This window comes from Engystomops pustulosus, chromosome 1, assembly GCF_040894005.1.
Source record: "Engystomops pustulosus chromosome 1, aEngPut4.maternal, whole genome shotgun sequence".
Taxonomy (NCBI): domain Eukaryota; kingdom Metazoa; phylum Chordata; class Amphibia; order Anura; family Leptodactylidae; genus Engystomops; species Engystomops pustulosus.
In genome coordinates, this window is record NC_092411.1 from 246,752,415 (window position 1) to 246,777,953 (window position 25,539).

General features: G+C 43.5%; 1 protein-coding gene across 1 annotated transcript; it reads left to right on the forward strand.

Moving 5' to 3' along the window:
• Nucleotides 1-216: 216 nt before the first annotated feature.
• Nucleotides 217-23,536, forward strand: AGA (aspartylglucosaminidase). The gene is made up of 9 exons (XM_072123579.1): nucleotides 217-461; nucleotides 1,891-2,044; nucleotides 3,771-3,883; nucleotides 5,415-5,527; nucleotides 6,813-6,930; nucleotides 7,016-7,091; nucleotides 8,171-8,278; nucleotides 9,049-9,182; nucleotides 23,391-23,536. The coding sequence occupies exons 1-9, from the start codon at nucleotides 338-340 to the stop codon at nucleotides 23,489-23,491; spliced, it is 1,041 nt and encodes a 346-aa protein (XP_071979680.1). The 5' UTR covers nucleotides 217-337; the 3' UTR covers nucleotides 23,492-23,536.
• Nucleotides 23,537-25,539: the final 2,003 nt, after the last annotated feature.

Below are 25,539 nucleotides of genomic sequence, written 5' to 3' on the forward strand. Positions count from 1 at the left end.
ACAGGCTGCTGTACACTACACATAGCGCTGTACACTGCCGGACACTACACACAGCGCCGTGTATGTCACTTCTCCGTGCAGTACAGGCTGCTGTACACTGCCGGACACTACACACAGCGCCGTATATGTGAGCGCCCCGTGCAGCAGGCTACTGTACACTGCCGGACACTACACACAGTGCCGTGTATGTGAGCGCCCCGTGCAGCAGGATGCTGTACACTACACACAGCGCCGTGTATGTGAGCTCTCCGTGCAGTGCAGGCCGCTGTACACTGCCGGGCTCTGTCTTCCGCCTTCCCCTGAGCGCCGTGCACACGGCAGTATTTCCGGCAGTGTGATGGAGGGCGGTGGCGGCTCTCCGGTGCTCCTGGTGCTGGCGGCTCAGCTCTATGCCGTGTACTCGCAGTCCCCGCTGCCCCTGGTCGTCAATACGTGGCCCTTCCACAGCGCTACACAAGCAGGTGATGCGGCGGGAGGGAGGATGAGAGAGCCGGCACTGTGCACGGGGGCGCGCAGGGGGCTCAGCCCTGCCTGTCACCCCTGTAATGCCTGTCACCCCTGTAATGCCTGTCACCCCTGTAATGCCTGTCACCCCTGTAATGCCTGTCACCCCTGTAATGCCTGTCAGTCACCCCTGTAATGCCTGTCAGTCACCCCTGTAATGCCTGTCAGTCACCCCTGTAATGCCTGTCAGTCACCCCTGTAATGCCTGTCAGTCACCCCTGTAATGCCTGTCAGTCACCCCTGTAATGCCAGTCACCCCTGTAATGCCTGTCACCCCTGTAATGCCTGTCACCCCTGTAATGCCTGTCAGTCACCCCTGAAACGCCCGTGACCCCTGTAATGCCGGTGCCCCCTGTAATGCCTGTTCAGGATGGGATGCTGCGCCCATATAATGCAGCTTTTAGGCTTCCTTTGTGGGACAAGGAAGTGACCTATTAATATACAGACTAATCTATCAACCCGGGGCTGTTTAGGCTGCATCCACGGATGTTAACTTTACGTTTTGTAAACACACATGTTAACAGCAATGTAATTAGTGAAATCTCTTCTCCTCAGCTGCTGTTTTGTGTGACACACGTTTTTGTTGCGTTTTTTTCATTGCCTTTTCGCAACCTTTTTTGTCTGCGTTTTTGTGGTGCATTTTCATTGCGCTTTTTAAAACGGTTGTATTTTTTAAATCGCATACATGGGGAACAAGATGGCTGCGTTTTTACAAATTCCAAGAGACACAGCTGCAATTAGCACACATCACGCATTGCGTTTTTTCATTGCAAAAAATGCATCAGTTTTCAATTAGTTTGAAATCGCAACAGAAACGCCACGTGTGTCAAGGGCCTAAACGCCAAGTGTGGCTGCAGCTTTAGTGGCCACATTTCACGGACAAAACTCTTTGCCAGGGAAAGTGTTTTTCGTGGGTTTCCTCTGCGTCCTCCGGTTTCCTCTCACACTCTAAGGGCGCTGTCCCACGTTGCGTTCGCAAACGCAGACGCAGACCAAAACAACGCCCACCGGGGCGGTCCGCGGTCCGATCGCATCAGTGTTTTTCTATGGAAACGCCTGCGCGGCTCGTTCCCGCGATCGGACACCGATGCGATCGGACCGCGGACTGCCCCGGTGGGCGTGGTTTGGTCTGCGTCTGCGTTTGCAAACGCAACGTGGGACAGCGCCCTAAAACATACTGGTAGGCTGATTAGATTGTGAGCTCCATTTGGGAAAGGGGCTGATAGGACAAGCTCTGTGCAGCGCTGCATAATCTGTGTGCACTATATAAATAAAGGAATTATTATTATTATAGGACAACAAGCTTTATAGTTATACATGATGCAAGGAGTCCCAGCGCAGTAAATCATATGATGTGACTATGGTCTCGGTGTCTGTATTTGGCAGCTTGGAAGGTGCTTTCTTCTGGTGGATCCCCGCTGGACGCTGTGGAGAAGGGCTGTGCCCAGTGTGAAGTAGACCAGTGTGATGGCACGGTGGGATACGGAGGAAGCCCTGATGAATCCGGAGAGACAACACTGGATGCCATGATCATGAACGGGTAACTACATACTCATGTATATGACACACAATGATGCAGCTCATTCCTTTCTTTACCTCCTACCACTAATGTCAGATCACATTTTACTTGATGTTATTTATTATTTTTACCATTACTGTCCCATAGGGCTCATTCATAACTCTGTGACTGGTGTGTAGCACGCCAAGGCCCAATGCATCAATTGCATATTCCTCTGTGCTCCATGTACATGAAGATAGAAATCTATAAGTAATGCCACCACGTTTCTTTGCAGTCGGATGTATATCTTTTATAAAATGAGGTGCCAATAGAAGTGGCCCCATATATGTCTACAGAGTAATACATCTGCATACATATACACCTGAAAGATCATTTCTTCTATTGCCCCCTACACAACAATGAAATTGTAAACCAGGGACACTGGTAGATCCAGGCACCGTGACTGTGGAAATCTTCTTATGTTTATTATCCATAACCTCAACTTTTAAAATTATGCTAAGGAAAATGAAAGGCTACTAAGGCGGTTCCCAGAGCCCCTCCATGCTGCAGATTCACAGGCAGCTACACTGCGCAGGAGTACCCCCCCCCCCCACACACACACACACCCACTTTGTGCTGAAACTTCCTTTGCTGCAGTGAGATGACATCAGGCAGAGAGGAAGGGTGAGAGGGTCTAAAAGCCTGTGATCTGTAGGAATTTGGAAGGAAGGAGGCCATGGATAATATATATAAGAATTACCGCAGTCACAGTGCCTGTGTATGAGTAAGTGTCCCCGGTTTATCATGATGGATTTTGATGGTAGATTTCCTTTAAGTAATTAACTTAACAATCTTTACTGTATCTGTGCTGTTACGATGTATCTGTCCTCATAGTATCAGAGTCCCAATTCTGACAAAGAAAAAGTTACTCCCAGTTACCGACTTACATTGGAGCTAGAATTTTTATTACATTATGGAGCAAAACATAGGGAGGACTTGCCATGACACGACCAATTTTATGAAACGTTGCAAGTTCAGGCAAAAATAGACAATGTGCCTAAATCTTAGGCCACATATATGCCGTTTATGTTCCTGTATAGGATATATCTGTATGACAGAGGGTAGGCTCATAATAAAGGGGTCGTCCTCCTCCTCTTTATACAATTTTTCAGTCTATTCTCTGTATCAATTCCTTACAATTTTGTAGATCTCTGCTTGCTTTCTTGCTATCGAAAGGTTCTATGTTTCCTTCCAGTGGATAGAAATCTGTCCCTGGTCATGTGATGGACAGGTAGGTGCACGGCTTGTTATAGCACCCGGCTCTCATTGCAGCTCGTGCTGCAGAGTTCCTAAAAACTACAAGGAATTGATACAGAAAATATATTGGAAAATTGTATAAATTTTATATTACACAATAATTAAAATTAATTATTTGCTGAAAGTGGACACCTCCTTTACTCCCTGCCATACACATATCCTAACATTTACAGGATTCTATCCTGCAAATAGAATCCCAATGATGAATCCCAGCAATTCCAATTGTCTATGAAAGCCAGACGGGTGCAGTATCCTACTATTATCTATACAATAACCTTATCACCAAATTAATGGAATTATTTTCAGAAACGAATGGCTTAGGATATGTAGAAGTTTAACATACACCTGACTGTTATTCATGTGAATAAAATTGGAGGAAACAACTGTGATATGATCGATGGAGCAGTATATACTGAACACCTATAAATGAGCATCTTTATCTGCATTTCAGCAACACAATGAAAGTTGGGGCAGTAGCAAATCTGCGAAGAATAAAAAACGCCATCGGTGTGGCCAGGGCTGTCATGGAGCACACTAAGCACACGTTTCTAGTTGGGGAGTCGGGTAAGTGGAAGTGAATTGCGCTGATATCGGATTTCACTCATTTTCAAAAAGTAAATCAAAGTGTTTTCTTCGGTCCGATGTTTGATGTCTGATTATCTGCAATACCCAGCATAAGCGTGTACTGACTGTAAGAAAGCAAAATTCTCTCAAGCATCTGATGACATAGCCGAAGGCTGCTTTCACGTTTTTTTTTCGGTTGTATGCTACTCGTACCATATTGGTACGGGAAGAATGCACCTCCATTTATTTCAAACGGCAATCCGTCCATCCATATGAATGGACATATTGCCCACCGTACCCTACCATCAACGGGAAAATGATAGTGCTTGCTATATCTTTTCTCATAAGTACGGCCCTGCTACGCTTCTCCCTATGGAGTGGGTTGAGCAGCGCGCATGTGGGTTTGTAGGGATCAGTACCAGCAGCTGGTGTGTTGCATTTAGACAGTCCAGTACAAGACACTAGAGACTGGTTACTGATTGCATAGAAGCGCATATGCGATCGGCCATGGTACGCCCATCCTATTTCAAAACGCAATCATGTCACGGCACCCTGAGTATTGACCGTCAATTTAAAGAATTTTGAGAACAACCCCTAAAAACAGTTCACATCTCTATGTTAATAGGGTTGTACCAACTTGGATTGTGTATAGGGGATAACAATAACGATTAGGAGTCCATCTGCTTGGGGCGCCCATCGATCTCGAGAACAAATCCCCACTATTCATCCTAAGGAGGGGTCCTTTCCTTACTAAATGAATAAAACGTAGGTCAAACAGATGTCTTAATACTCCATTCAGAAGTGTCTGAATACGGCTGAGCACAATTTTTGGATAAATTTGGTGCATTGATAGATATATTCAGTAGTTTTCCGTCTCTATATCGGTTCATAAAAATTACGCCAAAATCTGGCAACAATTTTTTTTTAAATTGGGAGGCAGAAGCAGGCGCTACTTTTTTCGGGGTGTGATAACTAGAATAGTTCTTTCCTCTATATTGGATCATCCATGGTAAGCAGCCGCACATGGAAATTCCATTATACACTAACAAGCTTGTAGCAAAACCTCGAGACTTGGCCTTGTCTTTCCACCCTCCACCACTGTTTTCCAGCAGTACCGTGGTCATCTTGACCGCAGCTTTACTTCCCTGTGAAGCTCTTCATTTCATAGCGGATTCTTTTTAGTTTTTATTTCCCATTGACTTTTTCACAGGATGTTGTTCGTTCAAATTTATGTAGTAGTAATGCAGCTAAGACGTGGAGCGGTTCTTATAAGGTCACTGGGTTTTACAAAAAAAATATGAGTGTTATAAGAACGTCCTCTTCTCTCATGTCTGCGCCTCCACTATGAAATTGATCTGATATTCGATGACACATTTTGGTGAGCCCCCATAAAGTGCGGTCTTATGCTTTTAAAAGGCGTTTGAATTTTACTGTGTGAAGTGTAATGTGAATGGCCAGTTGATGAGGCAGTAAAAAATGCAGCATAATAACAATTAAAACCAGACTGTAACCTAAAATATATTCATTTTAGCGTCCTTGTTTGCTGAGAGCATGGGTTTTGTGTGTGAAGACTTAACCACCAACAGATCGTTATCCATATATTCAAAATGGCTCGATCAGCAGTGTCAACCTAACTTTCGGACGGTAAGTGATATATATGCACAAGAAAAAAAAATAGCAACTTAAAGCCTATTGCCCACAAGCGTCCTAGAATCTCTGAGTACCACGGTGCAATGGCCGTGTCTCATATTACTAGTAATTACTGTTTCATAACAAGCTGACCGGTGAAGGTCCTACTTTTGGGACCCCCACTGAGAATGGGAAGCAGCAGTCTGGAGAACAAGTGTCCCCTTCTCACTATTTTAGGCTATTAATAAATGTACCGCATACTAATAAATTACTATTTTAAAGCTTTGAAATCAATGTTGGGGGTAGATCTCAATGGGCAACAATACTGCATGACAACTGAAATAAATCTCACTCGATAGATTACAGCATGTCACGGGGAGTGACATATAACATCAGCTTTGTATAATACAGATGCAAAAAAAATTGCTTTTGATCAAGTGTGGAAAAGTTATTTTATATACTTCCAGATAAAACATACATACAATAACAAGGCAGAGATTTTATTTGCTGCTGCTAATGTTCAAGGTGTCTCCTTGGTGACGTAACTGTCCTTATATGGTCACTTACATCACTGGGGAGACACCAACCAGGGGTGTATACTCCGTGGAGGCCGGGGGATGGATCCCACTCTATGGTGTCTGCTGAGTGTATGCGATCTATACTGGCAAAAAGGCGGACACATTCAGCATGTACGCTGGGATCTTTCTTGCTGTATACGTTAAACAAGTCCAAAATCCAAAAGTAGTCTCTGCCAACAGCTGATCAGTGGGATGCTGGGTGTTCAAATCCTGGAATATCCCTTTTAATGTAACATTGGAAATTTCTGCAATATTAAATTGTAATGACTTGAGCCTGCGATCTGTACAGTGAAGAGACCACAGTGCTCAAATGAAAGTAGCAATCTCTTCGTTCACAGCCAAGGACACCGCTGTGCTTGGCAATGCAGCCTGTGAATGGGACTGAGCTGCACACAGCCCACGTTATGAATGGACATGATGTCACTGACCTGTTAAACAGAAGCACTGGTTGGACCACCAACAATCTAGTTTTTACCAAGTATTTATGTTACCCCTTATACCTCAGATAAGGGATAACAATCTGTTTGTGTGATGGTCTGACTGCTGCGCCACCCCCACAATCATGAGAACAGGACTCCTGGCAATGCAGAGAAAGGGGCTCCGGGGTTGAGCATAATGTTCGGTCCAGTCCACAACTTGTACTGAGAGTTTAATGGGCAAAAAGTGAAACCTGATGGACACTTTATAACTTCATATAATGTCAGTCCTGTTATATCTTCCAGAATGTGACTCCAAATCCTGAAAAATCCTGTGGTCCTTATAAACCTTTAAAACCTTTACCAGAGTCAAAAACTACATCAATCCAGAAAAAAGTGGATTTGCGCAGCCATGATACGATAGGTAAGTATCTGACATGTATATGATATGTTGAATATAAAGTGCATTTATTATATTTAGCTATTAATATTTTCTATTGGACAACTAGGAATGATTGCGGTGGATAGAAGTGGATTTGTAGCTACTGGAACCTCCACGAATGGCGCATCACACAAAATCCCTGGGTAAGTGTGTATTTTTGTGCCTTAATCCCTTTCGTTATGGTCTAATATGTGACTGCTGTGTCATAAGTATTGGGACCTGCTCAGTTATAAGATTTCTCCTTCTCATAATTTCCTCATATTCTACAAATATATAAGGGTCTTCTTTGATCAAGGAATCACCATTGATGTAGAATGTCATAGTGAGTAAAGGACACAATGTACATAATATTAGAATGGAGAGAAACATTAATCTTAAAGAGAATCTATCACTACCTCATACATGTGGAAATTAATATACTAATAAATAATGTAGGGGCTGCTATACAGATTCAGAGACATTTTTAATTTTCTTTCTAGCCCCCATGGTTGCTGAGATATCATTCCCCTCTTCACTGTCAGAGAGGAGGTGCTGGTGCAGAGGAGGTGGGTGTTATGCTTACCTTCTGACACTGTCCAATCAGTAGCAGACCATGCCAGAGAAGCTGCTGTGTACATTCATAGTATGATCTCTCTATGTTCATCTAGAGGTTGTGTTCAAGCATTGCAACAACACTGGAAAAATGCAGCACCATGCCAAATCATTTTCATTAAAACAAGCTGAAAATATTCCATGCTATTTTATGGATTGATAAAGTCAAAATAAAGCATATCCACTTTTTTAATTAATTTAATTCAAATATTGCCCAGTGCTGGATCATTTTTCCATTGTTGTTAATGGAATGTAAACCTAACGTGTGAACACGTAGATGAGCATAACGAGATCCCTGTGTGCACTTCGCAGTATCTTCACCTGACTGGACAGTGTCAGAGAGGATTATTATTATACCTCCAGCATCTCTTCTCTGACAGTGAAGGAGATTATAATGGTCAGATACTGGGACTGATATATCAGCAACTGGGTGGGGGCTAGAAAGAACATTAAAAGCGCTGCCCAATATGTGAAGCAGCCCCCACAGAAAGGTGTGTCTATTATCATGTGTGAGGTGACCAAAGCAAAGGCTTTCTTTAATGAAGGTATATACATTTTTTCTATATACAATAGTAAAATTGATTTGTGCAGAGTCAGATGGTAGTACATTGACTGTTTATTTTATGTCTAGACGCGTGGGAGACTCGCCAATGATTGGAGCCGGATCCTATGCAGACAGTTCTGTTGGAGGGGCAGCAGCCACTGGAGATGGGGATACCATGATGCGATTCTTGCCAAGGTTAATATGAAAGCAAAAATTAACATCAAAGTTGTGACATCAAGCATCGATTCCTATAGGGAGCCGAGCTCTGCGGTTCTCGCTGCTGTCACACTTCCAGGAAATAGGAGATTGTATAGTTCGGGTGTATAGTATAGGCCAGCAAAGTCCCTTCTCTGGCATCTGTGGTTACATGACTACATATATCTATCTCCTTAAGGAGAGACAAGTTGCTTGTTCCCTAGAAAACCCCTTTAAAATTAATAGGGAAACTTGGGATAACCCATTTACTATGGTGTATAGCAGTGGTGGCGAACCTATGGCACGGGTGCCAGTGGTGGCACTGAGAGCCATCTTTGTCGGTACCTAGGCGGTCATCACATCACAGAGTTTGCCAGGTAGGTTGAGTGTCTCTGGGCATCCTCCTGTAATCCTCGATAGCCCAGGATGTGCTGCACTATTTTAAAGCAACACTTCCTGGGGCTGTGTACTAGATTATCGTAGGAGCTCCTACCCCACAATTCTTCATGTTCAAGGGGACCCTGGAAATTTCCCCTTATTCTTACAACGTTAATAGTGTCCTGAAATACCAATATGATTGAAAGCTATGGCAGAGCAAATTGCCATAGTGATATATACCGTAATAAGGGTTTGGCTGTAGTTTGGGCCTCTAAAAAGGTTCACCATCACTGGTGTATAGGGTTCTGCGCCTATATACTGTACTCTAAACATGATATATATTGCAATTTATTGATGTAATGATGCTTACTATTGACTGAACACTTTTTTAGTTACCAGGCAGTAGAGAATATGAGGATGGGAGCTGACCCAACCACGGCTTGTCAGAAGGCTATTGCCAGGATCCAGAAACATGTTCCAGTGTTTTTCGGGGCCATCATCTGTGCCAACAGGACAGGAAGTTATGGTGAGTTTGTCTACATATTAAATCAAACATAAATTCCTAGGAATATGGACACAGGATACATTTTTGAAAATCTTATTATACTGTATATACTTGAGTATAAGCCGACCCAAATATAAGCCGGGGTACCTAATTTTACCACACAATACTGTGAAAACATATTGACTCAAGTTAAAGTCGATACTCTCTAAAAAAAAATGGGGCAGATTTATAATTGGGCAGGATCTTACTTCATTCTTTAAGAGTGTATTAGGACGTCTTTTGCATGTCATATTTTTCATAGTGGCTTTGACAGCTTGATAAATGTGACACGAGGTGTTCATGTCTGCAGTGTATATGCAACTTTTTATTTAACCCCTAGGCGCACCAGGACGTTATAGTACGTCCCCGGGGCTAGATGCTTAGCGCACGGGGACGTTCTATAACGTCCTGCTTCTGGCACCGGCTCACGAACGGAGCCGGTACCAGAAGCAGCGGCTGTCAGCTGTCTAGTACAGCTGACAGCCTGCGCTAACACCCGCGATCGGAGCCGGCTCAGATCGTGGGTGTTAACCCCTTACACGCCGCGGTCAAACATGACCGCAGCCTGTAAGGGTGTTTGCGCTGTGGATCGGATCCCCCGTGCCGCTTACCGGGGGATCCGATCCACTTCTGGGCAGCTCCGAGGACTGGCATGTAAATAAAAAATAAATACATAAAAATATTAGCCCCTAAAATGTCACTTTCCCATAAAAACACTTAATAAAGTATAAAAAACACAAAAAACCCCGCATATTTGGTATTGCCGCGTCCGTAACAATCTGTATAATAAAACAGAATCGTTATTAGATCCGCAAAGTGAACCCCGTAAAAAACAAAACAAAAAAAAGCTCCAGAAAAAAGATCATTTTCAATTAATACCCTATAAAAATGCTCTAAAAAGGGATTTAAAAAATGTTATGCACTCTAAAATAAGACCACTAAAAAGAACAATCCTTCTCGCAAAAAATAAGCCCTTAAACAGATTTGTGAGGCGAAAAATAAAAAAGTTATGCATATGAAAGACGGTGATGCTAAAATTAACAACATTTTTGCCAAATTACTTTTTATGCAGTAAAAATGGGAAAAAAATAAAAAATCTATATAAATGAGGTCTTTTTGTAATCGTGGCGACCCATAGAATAAAAATAATATACTATTTTTATGGTGTGGTAAACAGCCAAAAAAAAAACCCATAAAAATCTTCCTGAAAAGTGATGATTTTCATTTCCTCCACCAACAAAGAGTTAATAAAATCTCACCAATTAGCCTATAGATTCCCCCAAATTACGTACCAGAAAAGTGCATCTCATGTGGCAAAAGAAATAAGCCCCTATAGGTCCACATTAAAAAAAAGAAAAAAATTATAGCCTGTACAATGTGACATAGCAAATCTCATCTGGATGGCGCCTCCTTCCCTTCTATGCCCGGCCGTGCGCCCATACAGCAGGTCACCACCACATATAGAGTATCCGTGTACTCGGGAGGAATTGGGTAACAAACTTTGTGGAGCCTTTATTCATTTAATCCATTGTAAATGTTTAATTTTCCACCCAAAATGGGTGTATTGTGAAAAAATATTACAATTTGCAGACTGCACCTCCATTTTGTTTTAACCCCTATAAAACACGTAAAGCGTTAACAAACTTCTTAAAAGTGGTGTTTCATACGTTGAGGTGTGTAGTTTCCACAATGGGGTAATTTATGAGTCTAGCTATTATTTAGGCCTCTCAGTGTCAATTAGAAGTTGAGCAGGTCCATCTAATACAGGTTTTGGTGATTTTACAAAAAATGTGAAAAATGATACCTACATTCTGAGCCTCATAACATTCTAGTAAAATATGTGGAATCTTAAAAATCCATGCCAGCATAAAGCAGACATTTGGGAAATGTAAGTTATGAATTTATTTGGGAGCTATGACTATCTTTATCAAAAGTAGAGAATTTAGAACGTTGAAAATAAAGAATTTTTCCATGACGTCCCCCATGACGGCCCACCTGGAGGATTACCCCTTGACCTCTGCAGGGACAGGAAGAAGAGAGGTTAAATGTCCCTCCCCCTGCATCCCTCGCCAGTGTTCTTCCTGTCCCTACACAGGCAGGGGGAAGAGAGGGTCTCTCTCCTTCTCATCTCCTTAGGGGGGTGGGAGTGGAGGGGGACGCCTTTATGAGGCGCGGTACCTGGTACTAAGATCCTCTCCTCTCCTGGCCTCGATCGATCTCCTTCCTGGCTGACATCTAAATGGGGAGGTATTGGTGTGATCCCTGCGGTCCTGCGTTGATCCACGGCAGCACCACATGTTCCGGCTCCCGATGGTGAGGCGCAGCTGCGTTCCACCGGCCTCCGATGACGACTTCCGGTTTTGTGATGACGACTTCCGGTTTTGCGTTCCACTGGCCGGATGACGACTTCCGGTCCGCGCGCACCGGAAGTGACGCTCGTCATTGGCGTTCGGGAGTCAGGAGCGTGGAGCGGTGAGTTTAAAAGGCAGAGAGTCTACTAGAGACCTTCTCTTGCTTCTGAGATATCCGCAGGTGATTTATTGCAGATCTAAGTGTGTCACAGACAGGTTAGTGAAACACACGATGGCTGATCATTTATCTGTACCACCGCTCCACTTACACCTCCACTTACACCTCTACCTCCTCCCCTGTCCACAGGCAAGCATGGACCCAGTTCCCCTTCCTCAGATATCTGTAAGTAAGGGGTCTGGAGGGTGGTTCGTGGAGGGGGGGCCCTGTATATATATATACATCCCCTATGCTTCCTCTTGTCTTCTTCTCACATGTAGGAGAGAAAAGACAAAGAGAAGAAAGAGGATAAAAAAGAGGAAAAGAAGGAAGACAAGTCTAAGACTAAAACCCTTCCATCTCGCAGATGCAATATGTGTTTTAATAAACTTCCAGAATCCTATAAAAAACCGCTATGCAGAGACTGCCTTGACAGCATAATGCGGGAAGAAAAAGCGTCCTTCATGGACGAGATGAGATCCATGTTCAAATCCGAAGTAAAAAACACAGTTGCATCCCTCTTTTCTGAAGGAATTCCTCCTAAAAGGTTCAAACCCTCTGAACCAAATCCGGAGGAGATGGATTCTGACCCAGACAGGGCTTCCTGTTCCTACCAAGGAGGCGAGGAAGAACAGTTAGATAGCCAAGAACAAAAAAACGACACCAGATTCCTTTTTTCTATGGACAACTTGGACACCTTACTAAAGGCAGTCCGAGAAACACTAAACATTGAAGATCCTGTGGAGATTAAGTCTGTACAGGACGAACTCTTTGGTTGCTTAAGAGCAAAAAAGAAGAGGGTATTCCCAGTTAATAATGTACTAGAAGACCTTATCCGGGAAGAGTGGAAAGATCCAGAGAAACGGCTATCAGTGACCAGGGATTTCAGGAACAGACTCGTATTCGACGAGGAGAAGTCAAAATACTGGAATTCAATCCCAAAGGTGGATATCCAGATTACCAAGATGGTTAAGAAGACCGATCTCCCCTTTGAGGATGCGACCCAACTTAAAGACCCCATGGATCGCAAATCTGACAGCGTCTTAAAAAAGACCTGGGAATCGGCAATGCTAAATCTGAAGGCAAATGTCGCAACCACATCTATCGCCAGGACAATGACCTGCTGGCTAAATGGGTTAGAGAACCAAATTATTGGCGGAACCTCGAGAGAGAAGCTTCTGGAGTCTTTGCCACTGCTAAAACTAGCAACTACCTTCATTGCAGATGCATCAGGGGAATGCGTCAGGTTTTCCGCCAAAGAAGGAGCACTCTCTAACGTTGCCCGCAGAGCCCTCTGGCTCAAGCAGTGGTCGGGTGACTTCCGTTCTAAATCTAACCTATGTGGCATACCCTTTTCCGGCGAATTCCTATTTGGTCCGGAACTGGACACGATCCTGGAGAAAGCTGCAGATAGGAAAAAAGGCTTTCCAGAACCTAGACAGAAAAGGCATTCCTTTCGTGATTCCCGCGACAAAGTTCCATCCTATCGTGGGAAAGGAAAACAAGGCAGATGGAGCTATACCAAAGGAGGTAGAGGTAGAGGTTACAGTTCCTTCCAGAATACCCAACCCAACCCTGCCAGAAAGCAATGACGCCAGGGTGGGGGGAAGACTAGCTCTTTTCCCCTCTCAGTGGGAGCAAAGCATAAAGAATGCCTGGATTCTACAAGTCATACGCGATGGCTACAAGATCGAATTGAATACCCCTCCCCCTCAAACATTTGTAACAACAAAGACATCTTCTCAACAAATGCTTCTGCTCATGTGGGAAGAGGTTCAATCCCTATTACTCAAAAATGTCATTTCTCCTGTACCTCCCCACCATCAAAGGAAAGGGTTCTACTCCCCCCTCTTCTTAGTTCAGAAACCGAATGGAGCCTACAGGATGATCATAAACTTAAAGAGTCTGAATACCCATATCAAATACAGAAGATTCAAGATGGAGTCCCTAAAATCCACAACACCATTGATCCCCAAAGGGGCAGCTCTTTGCACCATAGACTTAAAAGACGCGTATTACCACGTCCCAATCCATCCCATCTCTCAAAAATTCCTGAGATTTGCCATCCGGTCCCCGGAAAACCAGGTAAGACACTTCCAATTCAGAGCTCTACCATTCGGGATCTCCTCAGCTCCCAGACTATTCACAAAAATTATGGCAGAGGTGGTAGCAGTTCTGAGACAAAGAAACATACTACTGATTCCTTACTTGGACGATCTCCTCCTAGTCTCAGGCTCAGAAGAAACCTTGTTATCCCAGAGAGACATGACATTGGCAATCCTAAAAAGCCTAGGTTGGATTATAAATTTCGAAAAATCAAACCTCCAGCCAAGTACCAAGCAAAAATTTCTGGGAATATTGTTGGACTCAGTACATCAACACTCAATTCTCCCAGAAGAGAAGATCAAAAATCTCACCCTACAGGTATCTCTGTTCCAAACCAAACAGAAGTGCTCAATCCGGGAAGCTATGAAACTCCTGGGCCTTCTCACATCCTGTATAGCTGCTGTCCCCTGGGCTCAAAGTCACACAAGAGATCTTCAGATTTGGATTCTCTCGTCCTGGGACAAAAATCTAAACCACCTGGAAAGAAAAACCAACATTCCCTTATGGGTAAAAAGTTCACTAAATTGGTGGAAGACAGTGGAAAACCTCTCCAAGGGCCTAAAATGGAACAATTGGCCAATAACATCAATCCTAACAGATGCAAGCAAGACAGGTTGGGGAGCGAAACTTCCGGGGAAACTGATTCAAGGTCAGTGGTCCCAGTCAGAGATAAGCAGATCATCAAATTACAAAGAACTGAAGGCAGTCTGGGAAACCCTGAAGGCCTGCTCGGATCAAGTACAAGGAAAAAACCTAAAAATATTATCGGACAACACGACCACAGTCGCCTATCTCAGACGCCAGGGGGGCACACAATCAGCATCTCTCCAAAAAATATCAAGGAAGATCTTTCTCTGGGCGGAAGAAAATGTCCTGTCTCTGACGGCAACCCATCTAAAGGGGTCAGAAAACAAAGAGGCAGATTTCCTAAGCCGATACACTCTGGATCCCCACGAGTGGTGCCTAAACAAGGAAATCTTCTTCCAGTTAACCCAGAAATGGGGAGTACCACAAATAGATCTATTTGCCACCAGAGAAAACAAAAAAGCAGACCATTACTTCTCCCTACAGAAGAATACCCCAGACTATCTTCTAGACGCCTTCTGCCACAGTTGGCACTCAAGACTGGCCTATGCCTTCCCTCCACTTCCTCTGATCTCAAGAACAGTACAAAAAATAAGACAAGAAGATCTCAGAATCATCCTGATAGTACCCTTCTGGCCAAAAAGAAGTTGGTTTCCAGCACTGAAGAACTTGGCCCTGGAAGAACCAGTTATTCTCCCTCTAAGGAAGGATCTCCTATACCAGGGGTCCGTTCATCATCCAAATCCAGAATCACTCCATCTATCAGCCTGGATCCTGAGAAACAAATGCTGAAAGCTAAAGGTCTCTCAGAAGAAGTCATTGCAACATTACAGGCAAGTAGGAAGCCAGTTACTTCAGCAATCTACCACAAAATTTGGAAAAGATTTGTATCCTTTTGCCATCCTGAAATTCCTAATCTGTCCTCTCCTAACATACAGCAGATATTGGAGTTTCTTCAAGCAGGACTGACCAAAGGCCTAAGGACCAGCACACTAAAGGTCCAAGTCTCAGCCCTCAGCGTTTTCTTTGACGTCTCTCTGGCTGACCATAGGTGGGTAAGACGATTCCTTAGAGCATCCTCTAGACTAAGTCCTAAATGTCCTGTCAGGACTCCTCCCTGGGACTTATCAATAGTCCTGAATGGCCTTATACAGGGGCCCTTCGAGCCTCTAGAGGACGCTAACATAAAAAATATCACCCTTAAAACTGCCTTTCTTGTTGCTATAACAACTGCTAGAAGGTTAGGAGAAATCCAGGCACTCTCCATTAATGAACCTTACCTTAAAATTACGGATGATAGAATATCCCTGATGCTTGATCCAAATTTCCTGCCCAAAGTAACTACAGATTTCCATCGTAGCCAGGAAATTATTCTCCCCTCCTTTTGCCAAAAACCAAAAACCTCGGGAGAAGCTAAATGGCATACTTTAGACGTGAGAAGAATAGTGTTACACTATCTCGAAACAACTAATAACTGGCGGAAAGACTCAAACTTGTTTCTTCAGTTCCAGGGCAAGAACAGAGGAAGAAAAGCATCAAAGATCACCATCGCCCGCTGGATTAGACAGACTATCCGGGACTGTTATTCTATCCAAAACTTAGAAGCTCCTACAAATCTTAAGGCCCATTCTACCAGGGCAGTAGCCACTTCCTGGGCAGAGCGGGCAGGAGCTTCCCTGGACCAAATCTGTAAAGCCGCAACCTGGTCCAGTTCCACAACCTTTGCGAAACATTACAGACTGGACTTACATTCTACCAAGGACCTGTCATTTGGTAGAAAAGTTCTGCAAACAGTAGTCCCTCCCTAAAAAATTCCTTTTGTTATCTGGTATATCTCCAGGTGGGCCGTCATGGGGGACGTCATGGAAAGCGAGAATTAGACTCACCGGTAATTCGTTTTCCATCTAGTCCACCATGACGGCCTGGAATTTTTTCCCAACCCTTACAAAACGTGATTATCTGGTTTTTTCATTGTATGTGGAGTAACATGCTAATAAAACCTCTTGCATCCTTCCTTGGTGTGATTATTTGGTAGAACACTGGCGAGGGATGCAGGGGGAGGGACATTTAACCTCTCTTCTTCCTGTCCCTGCAGAGGTCAAGGGGTAATCCTCCAGGTGGGCCGTCATGGTGGACTAGATGGAAAACGAATTACCGGTGAGTCTAATTCTCGCTTTCCAAATTTTTGCCAAATTTTGTTTTTTTTCATAACTAAACACAAAAGATATCATCCAAATTTTTAAACTAATTTGAAGTACAATGTGTCACGAGAAAACAGTCTCAAAATCCCCTGGATATCTCATAGCGTTCCAAAGCTATAACCACTTATAGTGACACAGGTCAGATTTGAAGAATGGGGCCGCGTCCTTAAGGCCAAAAGAGGCTGTGTCCCCTAGGGGTTAAAAACTCAAACAAAAGTTGCAAAATTGTTGCCACTTGTTTTTCCAATGACAGAAGGGGCCTGGAGTGGAATTGCGTCTCAGTTGTTGAACTAAATCTGTCTAACACATCAGGATTGTCATCGATAAATCTGTTGTTCGAAGAGGAGTAGGATACAAATTGTGGCAAATTTGGCACAAATCCGCATATACACTTTTTGAGACATTTCAAAGAGAAAAACCATTGTGTAACTGCAATGATACATGCCCCCCAATTATCTGTTTATATACATTGTATCTTACAGCGCTCTACGTTATGCCATTACTGTTATTGTGATGTGTGTGGTACCATTCTCCTTCATAAAAGGGTGCGCACACACCTCTAACTTCTAACACTTTTTTTGTCAATGTATTTATCAATTTCTAAGAGGAATAACAGAGGGGAATGTACAAAACAGGTAGATACATCTGCACCAATGTTGGAGCTGCCATATGTAAAATAATAGTAGACAACAGTGTACACAAGACACCATGACCATAATTGGACCTGTTGGGCTTTCATTGGGATGAACCAATGAATTTAGTCTTTTAAAACAAATTTGTCAGCTTTTTATCATATTTGCTTTAGTGAATAATTGTAATACAGGCAGTCCCCAGGTTACGTACAAGATAGGTTCTGTTGGTTTGTTCTTAAGTTGAATTTGTCTGCAAGTCGGAACTGTATATTTTATAATTGTAACTTCAGACAATTTTGTGCCTCTGTGACAATTGGATTTTAAAAATGTTGGGTTGTCATTAGAACCAGGATTAATAACTGTTATAGCTGTTTATTGTAGCCCAGGACTAAAGTACAGTAAATTGCTTATTACCAGAGGTCCATTTGTAAGATGGTTGTTCTTAAGTCGGGGACTGCCTGTAGTCTACAAAGATCCTCTCCTCAACTTCTGATATTAATAAAAACCCATGGCTACAGCAGAAGAACAAAGGGGTTATGGAAATGACAAGGTTTACAGTATGGTCTTCAGTGGTGTGCAGCTGAGGTGTTACAAAGTACATATCGCCTTTATTAAAATCAGATTAAGAATATTGGGATCCTGGAAGATATTAAAGGTAATCGCTACAGATCCTCAGTGAAGCATACGTTCCTTCCGTGCGAGTTGTCCTGGATTAGGAGGCTTAATGCCTTACAACCTCGTGGCTTATGTATTACTTAGCTCTTTACTGTGAAGTCCTCAAAGTCTACTCATTAGCCTGATGCTGAGATTTTGTTTGTAATACACAGAATATTAGATTTGTATATAAAAAAAGATAAAGCTACTTTTAGTGCAGAACAGCCTGCAAGGTTATATTCACAGATGGGAATGCACAGATGTGTGCCAGAAATGTTGGAAAGTGTAATATATAAATATATATTATGGATAGTTGTATGAATTGTTTCTTGTGAAAATATCCTAAAATAACATGTAGAGCTGACCATCTGGTTCAACAGTCATGTGGTATACATGACTGTCCTAAGTCCTGAGGCTACATTGAGACAACCGTATATACGTCCCCAATAAGTCGGCAATGGGCGCACGGCGCGGTACCGTTCCGTACCCGGGAAAAGATAGAACATTCTTTCCCCGTAATATGGCTCCATGTATCTCTATGGAGAGGGGCAAGCAGCGCTCACCCCCTCCTCCTCTCATGTGTGCCCGCCATGCTACGGCACGGCGGGCACAGGTTCTCTGAATGTAGCCTGAGCTGAATGGGGAGTTTGCCGCTCAATCATAGCCACCCCATTCTCATGATAGGTCTGGGTCTTGGGGTATTTCACAAATCCTTTGGATGTGTCATAAATAATCAACCTTCTTCCGTGCTAAAAATATCGAAAACAAATACGAAGTGAAGATCATCAATATCAGATAGGTGGGGGTCCAACAACACCTCCACAAATCAACTCATGAACAGAGAATGGAATAGGAAGCAGACAGCTCCGTTCCCGTTGTAGTGGCTGGTTCAAGTCATTGCAGTTTGGTTACTCTTCCAATGAATGGGAGGTGTTGTGCAATAACCTGATCAGACCATAGATATGGAGACGCCTGCTTCCTGTTCCATTCTGTTTATTAGCTGCAGATAACACCTCATCTGTGGGGTCCTGGGTGTTGGATCCTTGCCAATCTGTGATTTAGGATCTATCCTATGGATATATTATCAGTATATTTAGTCTTGAAAACCCCTTTAAGATATCTGTATTCTTTTAATAGAAGCAGAATCATGTTTATTTTTCCACAATCATCATTGTGTAATGATTTATACTGTACACGATGATAAAAGTATTATTGGTTATCGTTGACTTACTGGAGAATAGCCAGGTACAAAGGTTCATAGGAGGTAATTTATTACCAGGTGCAAAATGTTCCTTATTGTTTACAGTGATTGGCATCTCCCCTAGAAAGAGGAACATGGCCCTGCTGTATCAAGAATCTCATTTTCTTAAAGAGAACCCGTCAGGCGAAATAACCCCCCTAAACTAAATATATTTTCATAAACTGCCATTAGAGAGCATTGCCTCTATCCCTTCATTGTCCCTCTACATGCCTGTAAACCTAAGCAATGAGGTCCTAAAGCTGTATGCAAATGTCCAATGAGTCATTAGCATAGTCAAGCTGTCCAGCTTATTCATGAGTGGGAGGCACAGCCACACCCCCAGTGCTTGACTGACAGCCTGTGTAATGGTGTGAGGTATAATGGTGTAGTGTCTCCTCCATGTGCTTTCTGGTGCTGGCGCCCCCTGCGGCCTGTGTGTATGTAGGACAGATACAACCGCTCCTGGCGGCCATGTTATAGCAGAACATGTCAGGTACTTGTGTAGCTGATGTCTGTGTCTCTTACATGTGTATGGGAGGATGCAGCATGTCAGCAGATAAAGCACATGTGATTACCAAAAAAGGAAACATGTGTCATGTAGCAAAAAAACCATAATACTTTATTAAATACACAAATAACAAAGACCAAACATGAATCGGACAAAACAGACTATAAAAACAATTAAAAAGGGTGCCAACAGAGTGCACCCATGTGATGGATAACAACTGGAGCCCAACACCTGATAATGTTAGGACCACCAGATCTGGGTACCCACACAAAGACCAGACCCCCTCCACAACCAATCAGGGGTGAAAGCAGTGCAGGGTGGCACATGCAAATAACAAAATATATCACCTGAGAAGAAGAATACCGGTGTATATATAAATGCAGATGCCCTGTATGCTGGTGAGGCAGAAAATGTTATGCAATAGCTATGAGCGAGAAAGCAGCTGCAAGATTGATAAAATACTACCGTGTGTTGTGGGGAGGGGGGATGGAGGCCCAGGAAGGTACGCCCCACGCGTATCGCCGCGCACTGCGGCTTCCTCAGGGGTGCAGATAAAGCACAGACACCAGCAATGCTTTACTATACATTACACACAGACATGAGCAGGGGGAAGAGAGGGGGAGAGGGGGAACAGGGGTGACATCACTGCCTCTGACCATGTGACCAGACTCAGTTACATAATAAAGAAAAGATGATTTTGCAATGATTAATGTATGAACTGACTAGATAAAGGCTGGGATGGGATCCATGTGAGCTGCTCCAACAGGTAGTAGTGACAGGACAAGTGACAGAGATCTGATGACAGGTGTCCTTTAAATATAAAAACTTATTTATGCGCTGGAAAGCAGATCATGTCTTCAATGCTGGTATCACATATGGAGGGATTAGGTTCCTTTTAAACGTTGGTCTGTTTACAGATGATGTAGAACATTGCATATCAAATAGTTATAGATCAATGTCAGATATGTGTTTCAATTAAAAGTTTGTTTTAGCTTTGAGTCAGATTTCCTCCACCCTCTGGTATACAGCTCCTACGGGGCTGAGGGCGAGGGCGGCCACCTCTGACCTCACTGCACGTTGTGAAGAACAACCTCCCAGAGTAATGACTGATCATCGCTAGGCTCAGCGTTGCTATTAATTGTGTTATTTATTATTAATTATTAAAGACAGCAGTAGTTACATTTACTTTCCTGAAACAGTCAAACAGAAATTCTGCAGAAAATAGTTTGTTCATCTTCTCCATCTTTAGCACAGTATGGGGCTTATCTAAGGAGCAGAAAAAAGGGTCTTTCATCCGTTCCTACCACATAAATATGCAGCATGTATTGGGTCCACAAGCGGTTTCCTTGTGCGAGTGCAGTCCGATTTTGACACACAAGGGCTCATTTACTAAGGGTCACGAAGCACACTTTCATTGGACTGTGTGCTGTTTTCTGGGATTGCACGGCTTGGACAGGTATTTAACAAGTGTCTATGCCGGGATTTTGGCACATGCAATCGATTTATGGCGCAGCTGTGCTGTCAGACGATCCGACTGATTTGAACTGAGTGCGGAACTCAACATTCAAATTGTGTCTCAAGCACTTATATGCACCCCAAAAAAGACGGTGGACTCTGTCAGACAATGCACTTTCAATGAACTACAGCGGACGGGTAAGTAAATAAGTCCCACAGTCTATTCTAGTTTTAAAAAACAGATTACAGCACAGTAATTTAGCTGATCAAATAATCCTGGAAGTGTCCTGCGACCTCAAGTTTTCACCAATATATGTAAACAACCACAGCACAGGGTGAAAAGAATATACCTAAAACCTAACTTTAAATGAAAAAAAATCGGTAAAACATAAAGGACCATCATCCAGCAATAACAAAGAACTCGCCCTTATCCAGGGCTAGTGTAGATACATCCCTAGTCCACACTGGTGGAACGTAACAAGCATAAACCGTGCTTACCAGCTTCCAGGATATATGGTGGTTGGGAGCGGAATCAGGAAAGGTCCACAGAGGATAAACCAGGTCAGGAACAGTTAACCACACTGCACCTAGTATTCCCTATCTGACACTCTCCCTGATCCCCAAAAATTTGCTCCTGCCCTTACAAGGGCAGTACCAGGGTCTCCCTACAGCCTGAGTGCATCCTAGTAGTCAGTAGTCAGTTACTGACGCGTTTCTAGATCCTAGTGATAACAAGATCTGTCATCAGGGGATTAGCATAATTTATACATGATGGACTCTCCACTACATAGACGTGCACACGGATTTCATTAAAAGTTAGGTTTTAGGTATATTCTTTTCACCCTGTGCTGTGGTTCTATTCTAGTTTTCAGGCATCAGGTTATAGAAGTCAAGGGATACGCCAAAAAACGTACCCCACATGGATGACATCCATATGTGGTATGTTTTTTTTCTCAAATGTTTCTAGGTCACCAACTTTATTTATTATTTTTAAATTAATTAGAAAACCATTGCTTTTTTTTTTTTGCGGTTGTGAAATAAATGTGGATACAATAAGCACTGCACACAGATCTGCATTTTTTGCGTGCATGCTTATCTGAATAAGCCATTTCTGCGATGTGACCTGAGGAAAACGCAGCATGTCCTGCTAGAAAAACACCCATTGAAGTCAATGCGGGCATGAAAAAAAAGCTGAGTGCACGCTGATGTTCTCCTCGTGTGCTTAGTTTTTCCTGCATAAGTTTCTAGGAAGTAGCAGAGAGACACGGGCGATAGACGATTAGAGCGACACAAAAGGGCCACGTGCTCGACCTGCTATTTCACTTGACTGGTAAGAACATGACCCTCTTACTTGTGAGGGTCCCAGCAATCAATGAAAGTTGGTAGAACCCTTTTGGCAATATGACACTTTCCATGTTCATTATATTATCTGCAATGTTACGGATAGATCTGTGTGCTGACAAATCCACTGTAATAGGCTGCAATTTCCAAAAGATGGATTTCAAAACGGAGCAAAGTAGCATTCAAGTCCCTTTCGGTGAAGAGCAGTGTTTAACAAGTTCCTCTCAAATCTTCATCAATCCCTACAACAAATTGTCCGGTGTAATGATGGAGCGTGGCGTCTAAATCTAGCTTTGTTTTGCATAAATATATAGAAAGGGCCGAGACTTCAAAGCAACCAGAGATCAGTCTTTGTGCGGGATGTCTCATTAGTACGGTTTAGTTTAGCAGAAAGTCCAATTTACCGATCAATAAGACTTATTAGCTTAGACTGCTTGTTTCATACTTTGATCTTTTACTTCCCACAGATTTGTGTATGCGAGATTAGACGCCGAGACGCTCGTTACTCTCTAATCATTAAAGATATCACTTTTTTTAAGTTACAGGAATAGTTTTTGAGTTGTATGTTAATGGCATCCAGTATGTTCTGTGCTGTGAGGTCACTTTACAACCAAAGTGAAATCTTGGTGAATGTTTTCTATAATTTTACTGTAATCTGGAGCTGTAATTGGTCTTGTCTTTCAAAAAGAATTAGCGTATATACTCAAGTATAAGCCAATGTACCTCATTTTAACACAACCCCCCCCCCCATGCAGATCTATCGATGCTCCGGGTCCCCACACGATACCATCGCACCCACACCATAACGTCAGCCGCTTGTTGACATCATAGTGTGTGCCAATGGCAGCGTGCGGGGACCCACAGCATCGGAAGATGCACATTTTTGGAGCTGAAAAACTACTGTATATACGGTAGGTCATGAAAATAGAGAAATTAACACTTGGTTTTCTCTCTTTATAGGTGCTGCCTGCAGTAAAGCTCCGGGCTTCACTCAGTTTCGCTACTCTGTATATAAACCTGGCCGGTCACAGCCTCTGGAAGAGATGGTGGACTGTCTATAGGTTTGTCTTCTGTGTACTGTACCAATAACAGCAAGATACGCTGAAGTTGAAGATAAATAAAAAATGAAGAAATAAAGAAAAAATAACTCTACTTTGCCTTGCAAAGTTTCCCTGTTGGTTTACTTTTCCTCTCCTCCTGAGCCTTTTTAAAAGTGGGCAATATATTTCACAAGAATTTAAAGGCCTGTATAATCAGTGGGTTCAAAACTGATAAGCTTACGCTTGCCTCATTGTTTCCCCCTGTTATAGGCAGTTAAAGTGATCCTGTAGACTTGGAGAGAGGAGTCCATAGACTCCTAGACTGTCTAGTTACCTTGCTTTACAAGCTATGAATCAATCTCCTTTCCCTTAAAAAAAAAAAAAAAAAAAAGGGCATTACAACTATTATAATGAGCTGCAAGTGCTTCGGGGGAGTGTTATGGCCTGTGCAACAGGAGGTGGGGTGGGCTCTGGTGACATCCCCTGAGCACTGGAAGTTCATTAGCATATTTTTCCATGGCGTCCCTCATGACGACCCCAACTGGAGGATGACCCTTGACCTCTGTAGGGACAGGAAGCGGAGAGGTTAAATGCCCCTCCCCCGCATCCACACTCCAGTGGCTTCCTGTCCCTACACAGGGCAGGAAGTAGAGAGAAAGATTCTCTCCTCGCTTCCCATTAGTTGGGACAGTGAGGGGGGAGCACCATGGCGCAGGACCTATCCCTTACCCAACACAGTTCGGGGCCTCGATCAGGTCGTGGCCCTTTCCTCTGCCCTCTGGGAACTGTGCCTGTCTCCGGCTCTGCCCGCAGCTCCTGGAGCTTAGGACACCCGGAGCGCGTGGTCTTCGCGCTCATGCGCACTTCCGGACGGCCCCGGCGTCGACTTCCGGTGGAGTGACGCGAAACCGGATGTGACCTCAAAGCCGCACGACTCGGAAGCAGGATTGCGGGGCGGTAAGTTTAAATAGCTCTAGCGTGGTAATCGCGTTGATCTGAGGTCTATTCTTCACACCGGAGCATACCTCTAACTTGCTGCTTTCGAGTTTATGTTTTTTCTGGCGATTGTTCAGGTCGGTTTTTGCCTTGCATTTTTATACACACCTGTACACTGGCCACATTTACTTTATAGACCCTGGTGGATCTCTCCTGGCTTATCCGTACCAGGTAAAATCCTACCCTTTAACCATTGCAGTACTGAACTCCAGGCCTTCAATTATTGTTACATTCTAGGCTGGCTGGTTACTGTAGTCCCTCTAGGAGCATGGAACCCTGCAATTTGGAGGCCTCAGGTTTGGACCTCATATCCCCACCTCCTGTCAGTAGGGGTTAAAGGGATAGGGTGGTGGGTCACCCGCATGTCCCGCTTATAGCACTTCCTTAATTGGGTTCTCCTCTCCTTGATAGGATCCCAAGGAGAAGGAAAAAGGCTGTTCTAAGGAACAATCCTCCTCTGAGAGAAAGAAAACGGCCCATAAAAAATGCAACATGTGTTTTGAAAAGCTGCCGAGTGCTTATAAGAAGCCTGTGTGCAAAAAATGCCTGGATAATTTGCTCTGTGAGGAAAGGACCTCATTCATGGATGAGATGCGCAGTTTTATCCTGGAGGAAGTCCGATCATCTGTCTCATCATCCTTGGCTGCCTTTACCCCCCCAGGAGCCACCTCAAAAACGACAAAGGATAATAGACTCGTCTTCAGACCCCGCTTCAGACTCTGAAGGAGCTAGGGTCAGGGATTCGTTGGAGTTTGATACATTTCCCTCCACTTCTGCAAATAAGATGGAGTCAAGATATTTGCTGGCCTCTGAAGACCTAGAGCCCCTCTTAAAGGCCGTACGGGATAGCCTGAAAATAGAGGAGGTAGAAGCAGTCCATCCAGGATGAACTCTTCGGTCTTCTTAAAGTTAAGAAGAGGCGTGTATTCCCAATCAACAACACACTCAAAGAACTGATTCTGGAAGAATGGAGGGATCCGGAAAATAAAGTTTCTTTATCCAAAGAATTTAGGAACCGCCTTTCATTTGATGAAGAGAAAGCCAGGCTATGGAACTCAGCTCCTAAGATGGAC

Excerpts from the sequence above, each read along its gene's own strand:
- AGA (XM_072123579.1), top strand. The coding sequence starts at position 338 with ATGGAGGGCGGTGGCGGCTCTCCGGTGCTCCTGGTGCTGGCGGCTCAG. Across the intron at positions 7,092-8,170 it reads GCATCACACAAAATCCCTGG|ACGCGTGGGAGACTCGCCAA; the intron begins GTAAGTGTGTAT and ends TTTTATGTCTAG. Across the intron at positions 9,183-23,390 it reads CAACAGGACAGGAAGTTATG|GTGCTGCCTGCAGTAAAGCT; the intron begins GTGAGTTTGTCT and ends CTCTCTTTATAG.